The sequence below is a fragment of the Elephantulus edwardii genome, unplaced genomic scaffold (genome assembly GCF_000299155.1).
Source record: "Elephantulus edwardii isolate Elephantulus edwardi_28Jun2011 unplaced genomic scaffold, EleEdw1.0 scaffold00010, whole genome shotgun sequence".
In the NCBI taxonomy this organism is placed as follows: Eukaryota; Metazoa; Chordata; class Mammalia; order Macroscelidea; family Macroscelididae; genus Elephantulus; species Elephantulus edwardii.
Window position 1 is genome coordinate 18,045,766 of NW_006399760.1, and position 13,069 is coordinate 18,058,834.

Sequence of the window (13,069 nt, forward strand, 5' to 3'; positions counted from 1 at the left end):
GTTTTAATTTGCATCTCTCTTAGGGCTAGGGATTTTGAGCATTTCTTCATGTGTTTGTTAGCCATCTGAATGTCGTCTTCGGTGAAGTGCCTGTTCATAGGATATGTTAATAATAATTGATGACTGGAATGCAGAAGGTGAAAACAGTGAAGAAGGAACAGTAGTTGGAAAATATAGACTTGGTGATAGAAATAAAGTTGGAAATAGAATGATTGAGTTTTGAATTTACAATGATTTATTCATTGCAAATACCTTTTCTAAAAGATGGCTTTACACATGGACTTTACCTGATAGGCTGCATAGGAATCAGATTGACTACGTTTGTGGAAGAAATCACTGGAGAAGCTCAATATCAGCAGTCAAAACTAGGCCAGGTCAAAAGAAAGACAAGGAAAGAATTTTCATAGAGGAAGATACTTAAATGACCAACAGACATGAAGAAATGCTCCAAATCACTGGCAATAAAATAGATGCAAATTGAAACTACAATGAGATACCATCTTACTCCAATAGTAATGGCAAAGTTTAACAGGACAGCAAGTAATAAATGTTGGAGAGATAGGAACTCTTTTACATTGTTGGTGGGGTTGTATAATGGTACAACCACTCTGGAAGGCAATTTGAGACGTCTCAAAAAGCTGAACATAGTAATTCAATAAGACGTAGCTATTCCACTGCTTGGAATATACCCCAATAAAATAAGAACTGAGCCTTAATGGAAACTTGTACACCAATGTTCATAGAAGCATTATTCACTATCACAAGAACATGGAAATAGCCCAGATGTTCAACCACAAATGAATGGATTGAGAAATTGTGGTACATTCATATAATGGAATACTGCGCAGCATGCAGGAGTAATAATTTTGTAAATTATTACCTAACTTGGGAGGAAATAGAGAGCATTTTGCTGAGTGAACTAACTTAGTCCCACAAGGACAAATACTGTATAAAACTATTGTAGAATGAGTATGAGGATCCAAGGGGGGGGTGTAGGGTGGAAATAGAGGGATGAAGATGGAAGGGTAGGTTGTTAATCAAAAGGCTGCACAATTTGATGGGTGGGTGGGGTGAAGGAAATGGGAAGGATATTTTATGGAAAAACAATGTATTCAAACTTTGTAAATAAATCAGTATAAAATTTTAAAAAAGAAAAAGAAGTATTGCACTGAAGTAAAACAAAACAAAAACTAGGCCAGGTGCAGACTGTGGATCAAATCATCAATTACTCATGCAAGTTCAAATTGAGGCCAAAGAAAATCAAAATACGTCCACCGGAAATAAGATGATCTTGAATAAGTCCCATCTGAATTTCACAATCATCCTAAGAGTAGTCTTGAGGCATTGAACACAAATAATTAAAGACCACATGAGCTGTAAGATGGTGTCAGGGATATCATCCATGAAGAAAGCAAAAGATCATTACAATATCAGAGGAGAAAGAAGAAATCAAAATGGATGTCAGAAGAGACTCTGAAAATTGCACTAGAGCACCAAGAAGCCAAATCTTAAGTGTGTCGAAGTGAAAGAGCTGAACAGACAATTTCAAAGGTCAGCTCAGGAGGACAAAGAAAAGAATTATGATATTGGAGAATAAAAAGGGAAGAACTCTGTGTGCATTTCTCAAGCTGAAAGAACTGAGAACAAATTTAAGCCTTGTATCACAATATTGAAAGATGCTATAGATAATATATTGAATGACCCAGAAAGTAGTAAAAGAATATAGAGGGAATATACAGAGTCACTGTACCAGAAAGAATTGATTGAAATTTTCACAAAGTACCAAATGAATAGGAGCCAATGGTAATGAAGGAGGAAGTAAAAGCTGCATTAAATGCATTGGCAAAAAAAGTAAGACCCCAGGAATCGATGTGATACCAGTTGACTTCTTTCAGTTAACAGATGCAGCCTTGGATGCACTCCCCAGTCTATGCCAGGAAGTTTGGAGGACAGCTGTTTGGCCAACGGATTGGAAGAGGTCCATATTTGTTCCCATTCCCAAGAAATGTGATCCAACTAAATGTGGACATTATTGAGCAATATCATTGATGCAAGCAAAATACTGCTGAAGATCATTAAAAAATGGCTGGGACAGTACATTAATAAGGAACTGCCAGAAGATTAAGCAGGATTTAGAAGAGGCAGTGGCACCAGGGATATCATCACTGATGTCAATGAATCCTGGCTGAAAATGAATTCCAGAAGAATGTCTATTTGTGCTTTATTGACTATGCAAAGGCATTTGACTGTGTAGATTATGACAATTGTGACTGACAAAAGGGTCTACGGAAATGGAAATTAATTTTCTCATATACGTTTATGGTCTGATTATTTGATGGCATAGATACTTTTGGAGGATCATTTTTTAATGTACATTTTTTACTCAGTAGTTGAACTTTTATATATTTATCTTAGCAAAGGCAAAGTCCTTACAATAAGCAAAGCAACACATTTCAAAATATTTATTATAGCATTATTTGTAGTGTCAGAAACTACAGAGTACTAATTTTTTGTTTGCTGATAAAAAAAGTTTAATATATTATGGTATATCCATCTATCTTAAGAATTTAAAGACTGGGTAGATGTATATGATCTTACATGGAAAGAGATCGAAAACTGTACAATTTCAGTATTCATGTGTTGCTGAACAATACTACAGTACAGTTCCATTCATGAGAAGGGAAGAAGGGAAGATACACACCATAATGTATTAAAAAAAAAATCTCTAAATTATGCACTCACTGGCTACTTCTGAGGAAAGAAACAGGATTGAGATGAGTTAGCCAAATGTGGGCATTAGTGGAGAGTAGTAGTAATGAAAAACTTCCCCTTCATTGAAAATTAGAAAATATTCATGTGTTACTTGTACAATAAAATCATTTCAAAAGGAAGCAGACAAGTTCAATCATGTCATAGAGAAAACAAATAAGATAAAACCTCAAGTGAACCCATTAGATTTCTCAATTAGGCAATCCCTTAGGAAATGTCATTTTGGTGGAGTGGTGGGAGCAGAAGCCAAAGTACAGTGGATGGAAGGGGGGGTGAGGAGGTTAGAAGTTAAATAATGCGAATTACTCTTGGAAAAAAAGTAGCTGTGAAGAAAGAACATAAGAAAAATAGGGCAGTGTTACAAGAGAGACAGCGGGTTGAATACAGACTTTTGAAATATGGAAGCCATGCACATTTGCTAAAGGAAAAAGGCAGAAGGGTAGAAGATGTTGAACATAAAGATGAGAGAGGATAATCAATGAGACGAGATCTTTGGAGATGGGGTTGAGATTCAGAGCTTTAAATGAAAGGCTTAACCTCAAACAGCAGAAGACAGTGCCCTTCATCGGAAAAATAAAGAAAAGGTTAAGTATATAGGGTTACAGAAAAGTGCCTTTTATAAGGAACAGAGTATAAGAAATTGTTAGAACTATTTTCTCTTTTAAGAAAGATAGTCTTCCAAAGATAGTGTAGATGGTACCATAGCAGGGTGTAGTGTGTACTTGAAGATTTGATGCCTAGCTAGTGGATCATAGGACTGATGGACAGCACAAGCCCCCAGATGAGATTGGAAGCCAGGAATTCTCACAGACAGCTGTACTTAGTATCCTAAGTAATACTGATATTTACAGTATCCACTGTCTATGTAAGGCCTCAGAAATTGATGGAACAATGATTGACATGTTTTTCCTTAAAGATGAAGCCCTGGGTGTGCTCACCAGCCTATGTCAGGAAATTTGCAAGACATCTGTCTGGCTGACTGACTGGAACAGAGGTAGTAGATTTGTTTCTGTTCCCAAGAAAGGTGATTTAACAGAATGTAGAAATTATCAGATAATTAAATTAGTATGGCATGCAAACAAAATACTGCTAAAGATAATTAAAAAACAGCTGCAACAATGCATAGATAGGCAACTGCCAGAAGTTTAAGCAGGATTTAGAAGAGGCCATGGTACTATTGCTGATGTCAGATAGATCCTGGCTGAAAGTAAAGAATACCAAAAGAATGTCTATTTATGCTTTATTGATTATGCAATGATATTTGACTTTGTGGATCATAACAAATTATGGCTAAGTTTGAGAAGTATAGAAATTACTGAGTAAGATTGTCCAGCAATGTCATTCCAACAATGAAGGATGCTACAAGGATTGAAGCCTTTGATTTTTGTTGTTGGAAAAGACTACTGAACATGTACACTTAATGGTATACATGAAAAACTTATACTCAGGCTGTTGTGCAAACAGAGCAAGGCAGCTCTTGTTGTTGTTATGGTTATGTGCCATTAAGTAGCCTGCAACTCATAGCAACCCTATGTACAACAGCCCTAAACCCTGCTCTATCCCTTGCCAATCTTACTGTCTCTGACACACCCATCCCCATTATCCCAGTGACTGAATCAATCCATCTCATCAAGGATCTTCCTCTCCTGCGCTGTCCCTCACTCTCCCAAGCATGATGTCACTCTCCAAGGACTGATCCTGTCTTGCAACACGTCCAAAGTATGTCAGACAGAGCTTCAGAATTCTTGCCTTCAAGGAGCAGCCTGGCTTCACTCTCTCCAGGACAAACTTGTTCATTCTTCTAGCAGTCCCTGGTATATTCAATACTCTTCTCCAGCACCAAAGCTCAAAGACATCAACTCTCCTTCTGTCATCCATGATTTAAAATTAAGAAAGGTCATTGAAACAGATGAGGGATAAAACTGTTTAAAAGTGATATGTGATTAGGTATTATTGTCATGACAGGAGTCCAGAACAAAGGCTGCATAGTGGAGTGGACCTGGGGGGAGGGACTGTAAAACAATGAAATAATTTTTTTACTTTTTCAAAGAGAAGAGTGTGCTTGGGGGGGCGGACAAGGAGAAAAGTGCAACAATGAATGAATGGAAATCCTAACTCTCTGTAAATTTTTACTAAAATTAATAATAAAAAAACATAAGAAGAAGTAAAAAAATTAAGAAAGGTGTGCATCAAGAATGTATCCTCTATACCTATTCAATCTGTCTGCTGAGCAAATTGTTTGAGAATATGGGTTAAAGGAAGACTCATTAAAATTGTGTGTTATGCAGATAACACTTTTGCCTGCTGAAAGTGAGGAGGACTTGAAGCACTTGTTGCAGAAGATGAAAGAATACAGCTTTCAATATGGATTGCATCTCAATGTCAAGAAAACAAAAATTCTTAACCATTGGACTAATAGGCAACACCATGATAGTTGGAGAAAAGATTGAAGTTGTGAACTGTTTCATCTTACTTGGATCCACAGTCAATACCCTGGGTGCCAACAAGTGGGAAATAAGGAGACATTTGCACCTGGAAAGTCTGCAGTCAGGGGCCTCTCCAAATTATTGAGGAGCAGTGATGTCAGTTTAATGATGAGGGTGTGCCTGATTCAGGCCATGGTCTTTTCATTAACTTGCTATGCATCCGAGAGCTGAATCAGATTGTCCAGCATTGTCATTGCAACAATGAAGAATGCCAGAAGGATTGCTGCCTTTGAGCAGTGCCTTTGAGAAGAGTACTGAACATCCCATTGACTACCAAAAGAACAAACTAATACTTTGGGGGGAAAGTGCACCCAGAGTGCTCCTCAGAGGCAAAGATGATAAAACTTTGTCTCACATACTTCGAGCATGTTTTTAGGAGAGACTGTTCCTTGGGGAGGGATATCATGCTTAGAAAGAGGATCGGCAAAAGAGAGGAGGACCCTCTACCAGGCAGACACAGTGACTGCTACAATGGGCTCACGTGGTGTCAAAAAGTGTGAAGATGGCACAGGATAGATCAGGGTTCAGATTAGTTCATAGGGCTGTTGTGGCTCATACACAACTTGGCAGCACCTAACAACAATAGTACAACAACAAATGTCCCAATTGATAAGGTAAACAGTTGCATAGATCCAAGTTTGGGATTCCAACTATTAGATGTAGGTAGAGGGTAATGGTAAGAAGATAGTGGACATAGTGATAGATTCCAGGTCCTGGTTTAGGAGGGAACGGTCTGAAGACAAGATTGATCATTGAGGTGTGGTGGTAAAATTTAAAATAATCCAGAGACTTGAAAACTGCACTCAGCTTTCCTGCCCTAAGACTCTGTTATGCTCCCTTTGTGAGCATTCGCTCCCTTAGGTCTTTTCTGTTGAGAATCACTTCTGTAAGGAGCTGCTGGCACTGTTTATGTACATGTGCTGTTTTTCTCAACCAGTTACCTATTGTGGTTGTAGAGCCGGTGTTGCTATCTGTTGCTATCCCACCCAAAGACTTCAAAAGTCATGTGTCATATAAGAAATATAATATGGATTGCCAAAGGAATGTTTAGAATTTGTTTTATTTAGTTAAGTAGAAATATCAGTGAAAATGGAAATTATTTTCAAATTCTGTTTACCTTTGTCATTTGAACAGTGCTGCTTTCTTTATCTGTGACTTGATCATCAGTTTGAATTCTAAGTTGCAAATATCTATCATGACACTAAAGTATGTGAAGTCATCACCTGAAAAGATTTTCTGTCCAACCAACATTTTAAGTCTTTCAGGAGAGACTAGTTTCATTTTCTAGAGAATGTTTAGCTATGATTTAAAAAAAAAAAATAAATGAAAAGCTGTTTAATGATCTCAACAACAACAACAAAAAAAATACAACCCAGCACTCAATATAATGACTTTTCATTCACTTTTGAGTTTTATTCTTTCTTTATATCTCCTTTCTTCTATCTTTTTGGGTTTGGTTATACCTTAACTAAACTATCTTTCTCTATGGGCATTTGAAACTTTTGCTTTCTCTCACTGTTGCCTGTCTGTTTCTTTCAAGGTGAGAATGCAGGAGGATGCCGCTCTCCTCAACAAGAGAATCAACAGCCAGGCTGGGCTCACAGCACCTCCGGAGACTCCGAACACTACACTTCCACCTTTCCAAGATACACCTTGTGAGTTGCAGCCAAGGATTGACCCACCTCTTGGGCAGCAGGTGAAGGATGGCCTCATTATGGGTGGCCAGGGTGATGCTTCTGTGGATGCCATTTACAAAGCTGTTGTCGAGGCAGCCAGCAAAGGCATGCAGGTGGTCATCACCACTGCAGTCAACAGTACAACTCAGATTAGCCCCATCCCAGCTCTGAGTGCCATGAGTGCCTTCACTGCATCGATTGGTGACCCATTAAACCTCTCCAGTGCTGTCAGTGCGGTCATTCATGGGCGAAACATGGGAGGTGTGGAGCATGATGGGAGACTGAGGAATGCAAGAGGCGCTCGGATACCCAAAAATCTGGACCATGGGAAGAACTCCCATGAAGGAGATGGGTTTGAATATTTCAGGACCACAAGTTGCCATGCATCCAAAAAACAATGGGATGGGGAGCAGAGTCCAGGAGGAGAGCATAACAGATGGAAGTGTGAGGAATTCTTAGATCATTCAGGCCATATCCACAGTAGTCCATGTCACGAAAGGTCCAACAATGTCTCTACACTGCCATTTCTGCCTGGGGAACAGCACTCGATCATGTTACCACCAAGAAACTGTCAAGGGGACAAAATTCTGGAAGAAAATTTCAGGTATAATAACTACAAAAGAACTATGATGAGTTTTAAGGAGAGACTAGAGAACACTGTGGAAAGATGCGCACACATTAATGGGAACAGACCTCGACAGAATCGGGGCTTTGGAGAGCTGCTTAGCACCGCCAAGCAAGACCTAGGCCTAGAGGAGCAGTCTCCGAGTTCCTCAAACAGTTTGGAAAATTCTTTGGTCAAAGACTATATCCACTACAATGGAGACTTTCATTCCAAAAGCATTAATGGATGTGTGCCTAGCCCTTCAGACGCTAAAAGCATTAGTAGTGAAGATGACCTAAGGAATCCAGACTCCCCATCTTCAAATGAGTTGACACATTATAGGCCAAGGACGTTCAACGTTGGCGACTTGGTCTGGGGCCAAATCAAAGGACTGACTTCCTGGCCTGGAAAATTAGTAAGAGAAGACGACGTCCACAATTCGTGTCAACAAAGCCCCGAGGACGGGAAGGTATACTAGCCTTTATCCATTGGGAAATACTAACCTTTGTGCAGATATCAGTTAGTGTTTTATGTTATCACCACTTTACATTCTTTGGATTTGTAATTAGAATTCTTCATGGCTCATTGAAGTCTCACAAACTTCTGAGCATAGAATTAAGAGAAAGAGAGAATGGTTGTAGTCCCCAAAATGCCACAGAGTGAGTTGTGAAGCATTTTAGATTATGAGTGAGGGTGACCCTAAACCATGAACCAGTTTCCAGAATTTTGTCAATTTTCCCTTTCTCCTCCCAAACTGAGAAGGAAGGAAAATGACAAACAACTGCGGAAAATTCTGGGAGCTCCTGCAGGTCCAAGACCATGGCAGAGTGAGCCTCCCCACAGCCTACCAGGTGATGAGAAGGGTAGCCCTTGCTGCCAAGGGGCAACTCCTCCATTTGTTTCCATTTGATCTGTGGAGCTGGTGGCGTGAAACCTGGGGCCACTCACAGCTGTTTCTGGCAACATCAGGTATGCCTGAGTTCAGAATGGTGGCTCCTTTCAGGAAAGGGTCTGGGCCCTTAAAACATGTGGAAGTGTTTAACCTCATAGTCTGGTTCTACTTAACACAATTTGATTGTATAAATTAAACTCCTCCATGAAACTACCATTCTACTCAGAAGAAATTAGCAGGACTCTTCTGGGCTTTCCCTCCCTACACACATGGTAGACTTGGCTCACTAGACAAGAAATATGTAGGGTATTTTAAAATATATTGAAAAAATCTATATCTGATCAGAAAGAAATAATTATGCATGTTACCTGTATATGATAACAAACAATTTATTTGTCCTTAATATTAAAAATTATTTATACAAGCATGCATACACATACATGCATATGTATGTATGTGTATGTGTGTGTGTGTGTATATATATTCTCTTAAAGAGCATATTGTATAAAACCATTTTAACCCTTCTCAAAATTCTACAAGCACTTAGATTTAATGGCAGGAAACCAAAAGCATTTTTGCTAGTACAATAAAGGGATTGTCTTTCTCCAAATGAGTAGGAGGTCCTTAAACCCATTGCTTATAATGGCTAATATATACTTGTCAGAATACGCTCTGGGCATAATGTTTCTATGTTTGATAAGAAAATTAATTCCATACTCTTATTCACAAAACATTTTATTGTCTATACTCTCTGAGACCAGACAAGCTTCCTTTAGGTTGATAAGCCCAAATATTACTGACAGCTTATTAAAAAAATAATTAGAAACAGCAAAAATGGACTTTTATGGTATAAACAGAACTGCTACAAATACAAGATGTGTATATTGAACTGTTCTACACTCTCTGTGGAACCGAACCAAACCTTTCATACGTGTCATTTTGCCAAAAGCTTAGCTGAAGAAAAGATTGACCTTCCTTCCTAAATCATTCTTTCTGTCCTTAGTGCTTTGTCTAAATATCTTTTCATAACCTCAGAAAAAAAGCCAAGTGCTTTTAACACATTTCACTGTAAACAATGATTCTAATCTTCTGACTAATCTGTGTTCTGAAACTCCTGGAATAGTTATTCATTGATGTTAGAAGAGATACATTTATCCAAAAATAAGTGTTTAGATGTTTTTCATTCTTGATACTAAGAGGATAATTCCTAGTAGGAAGCATAAAAATTGTTTATGTAAATTTAAATATCCACTCTGCTGTTGGTTACATTGTAAATTTTCATTAATAAAATTATTTTTAGTAATTCAGAAAAATAAACTGAAGCATATATAGAGAGGTTAAAAAATCAGAAAGCAAATGATAAAATATTCATGATAATACTTGAAATATTTACAAGTTTCTTCTGCTATCTGAAAATAGTGTTCCTAGGAAACCTTTTGTCGGTCAAAATGGCATAAAGCAAAGATCCACACACCATTAATTTATATGGGCATTAATTTATATGGAGAGGGGGAATTTGAGCATTCCTAGACCCCAAAACAAATCTACAAAGTAACACCTCAAATCTCAAGTGTTCACAAGCACAGCTCAGAGCTATGAAGGCTTGCTCCTGAGATGCAGAATTTTAGTCCCAGGGAAGGAGCTTGACAACAAACAGTTTTTGAACTCCTTGTTTGTATTTGGCCTTCTTCTGTAAAAGTGAATATCCTCTTCATTTTCTTTGTGGGCAAGAATAGGTACTATTGTAGCAAAGCAAAGTAATATAAAGCAAACTGTCTAAAAGCTAGGACAGGGTCAGATTACCCAGAGAACAAGGAAAACACAGGCTTACTTGTGCTATGTATTATAACTGTAGTGGACAGTTTTCTGTCATGTAGGGGGAAGCCTGTGTAACCGTTTGCTGCATTTTGCTACTTCATTTGTTTGCAGCGTAGTTTGTCAGGGCTAGAATGGTGAAATTGTTTACTGCAGACTGTGAGTAAGCGCGAGTAAACCTGTGCACCCCTTGTTTTTTAGGTAGTCAAACACCAAGCAAGAGATACCATATCATTAAAAAGCAAGCTAGAACAGCCTTAAAAGCTCTAGAACATTTAACATTTTCTTTTAAAAATAAAGTTTTTTAATGACTTACCCTTCACACACACCCTTTTCTCCCATAAACAGAGAAAGGATTTCCTCATACCTTGCATAAGGATGCCCGGCAAGTTAAACTGTATTCTCTTTTCATAAAGCCAGAAAAAGGAGACAATTCAAACAGGTGTATCTGACTCCAAGCCACGTTCCTTTTGCCTGATTTCTTGATGAGCCTGGTTCATCAGGAAAAGATTAAACTCTATTCATTAGCTGTATAAGATAAAGTATGCTATATTTAAGAAAGAAAAGTTCCAGTAAAATATTTTTATTTGTTCTCTTAAGTAAACCAATTACAATGTAAATTTTATTTATATTAAACCCCTTTATCCCCAGCAATGTTGGATAAATGAAGTCTTGTGGATTAATAATCAGACTTCTGCTTTTGAAAAGGTAAGCAATTAGTTTCCCTTCTATATATTGTGGCAACACATGGTAGTGTAAAAAGGAATGAGACAGACAAGCGAGGCTTGACTCCATATACAATTTTTTTATAGAAAAATCTTACAAACTCCTCCTAGCAATATGGGGCCATTTTCTCCAAATGCCTTTGTAGTGTCTCAGAGGAAAGGGTTTGTTAAACAATTTTCTTATACATTATCATTTTAAACCTTTTTAGCCTTAAGCTCTTCTGAACCTATTTCTGTACCCATAAGAGTAAATGAATCTAAGATTCTGCCAGATCCCACCAGATAAAATCTATGCTGACTCAAGTTTTAGAGTAAATTTATTATCCCTCCATCCCACAAACTGTCATCTGTTATGAGCTTCAGTTTCGTTCTGAATTTTCAGCAAGCCACTTCAAGTTTATTTGGAAATAAGCAAAGTGGGGGGAGGCGAATCACTTCTTAACAGAGTTGCAAGTTACTCTAAGCCAGATCCCTTGCCATGTTTTCCAGTTGTATGAGTGGTTTCTGATGTAAGACAGATCTCACTAAGATTGGAGTACTGATATTTGCCAAAGGCGGAGATCTCCACATTGTCCATAAATAGCTATTTAACTGCACAGCTCCCTGAGAGAAAGATGGGCAATCTCCTGTACGACTTACAGCCTTGGGCACCTAACAGAGGGTCACGTCTGAGTCAGTCCCAACTTCACAGCAATGAGAGAAATATGTTGTCATGATAGTAAATTACTTTTTCAGTTGTTTTTATTTTAGAAAGGCATTTTCACTCTTTGGGGGGTGAAATTACTGTTGATGCATTAGTAATGATTTTCAGTTTCTGATATGATTTCCTAGAAAGTATCATTTCTGAGCATCAGATGCTTTTTTATTAACACCATCTACAGAAAGCTAAGGAGAAAGCAAGAGTGTGGCAGAAAGATGCCTGGCCTTTGGGCATTATGACAAGAGCTTAAAGCTCAGCTCTGCCATTTACCTGAATGTCCCTGCATAGGTAAATTAGCTTCCCAAAGCTGCAGTCTCCTCAACTCTCAAGTGGAAATGCTAAACCCTAGCCAGAATGATGTTTTAAGAAAACCAATGAAAAATAAGAGAACTAAAATACCAGAGTATTCAGCATATAATAGAGGTTCCAAAAGTTTTGTTTCCTTGCCTTGTTCATAATATTAGACAACTTTATTTGGATTTCACCACAGTTGTAATTGTGATGATTTGTTTTTTATTATTATTATTACTATTATTATTAACCTCAGGGAAGTCACCTTTCATAAAGTTGTCCAGCCTGGGAAACATGATGGAAGATTGCCCTGGGTCGGAATCTACTGAATGCCTGGGGGTTTGACCTTTTCTTCTCCTCTTAGGATTTACAGCCTCAGAAACCTGGGTGAGGGTTGCTGTGAGAGAATCGCTTCATGGCAGTGAGTTTTGAGTGCATGAGGTTGTTAGCCTATATATTATTGATGAGTAAGGGTAAAATTTACCTTCGATATTAACCTGACTCAGGTGAAAGGACTCTGTGTATTTAATGTGGTAATTAGTTTGTTGCTATTTTTATAAACTTTAGCATGTTGCATACATTGGCATTGACTTGGAGCACTTGTTGCAGAAGATCAAGAAATATAGCCTTCAGTATGAATTGTGTCTCAATATCAAGAAAACAAAGATGCTTACCACTGGAGAGGAAATTGAAATTGTCAACAGCTTCATCTTGCTTAGATCTGCAGTTAACACGCTTGGTACCAGCAGTAAGGAAATAAGAAGACACATTGCACTGGGAAAATCTGCAGTTAGGGAACTCTCCAAATTATTGAGGAGTAGTCATATCAGTTTGAGGACTAAGGTGTGTCTGATTCAGAACATCGTCTTTGCAATTATTAGCTATGCATCAGAGAGCTGGACAATAAATAAGAATGACAGAAAAAGAATCGACACCTACGAGCTGCAGTGTTGGAGAAGAGCACTGAGCATCCTACAGACAGCCAAGAAAACGAATAGATATGTCTTGGAGGGGGTGCAGCCAGAGTGCCCTTTGGAGGACATAATGATGACGCTTCACCTCACATACTTTGTTTTGTTTTTTTTTTCTATAATTATATTTTATTAATTTT

General features: G+C 38.1%; 1 protein-coding gene across 1 annotated transcript in view; it reads left to right on the forward strand.

Annotated features, from left to right (window-relative positions):
* Positions 1-13,069, forward strand: part of LOC102847513 (methyl-CpG-binding domain protein 5-like) — a gene marked incomplete at its 5' end in the record, with an annotated part of 103,178 nt that overhangs the window by 37,064 nt on the left and 53,045 nt on the right. Inside the window, 1 exon segment of the mRNA XM_006880812.1 lies at positions 6,796-8,004. Coding sequence (XP_006880874.1) covers positions 6,796-8,004 — 1,209 coding nt within the window.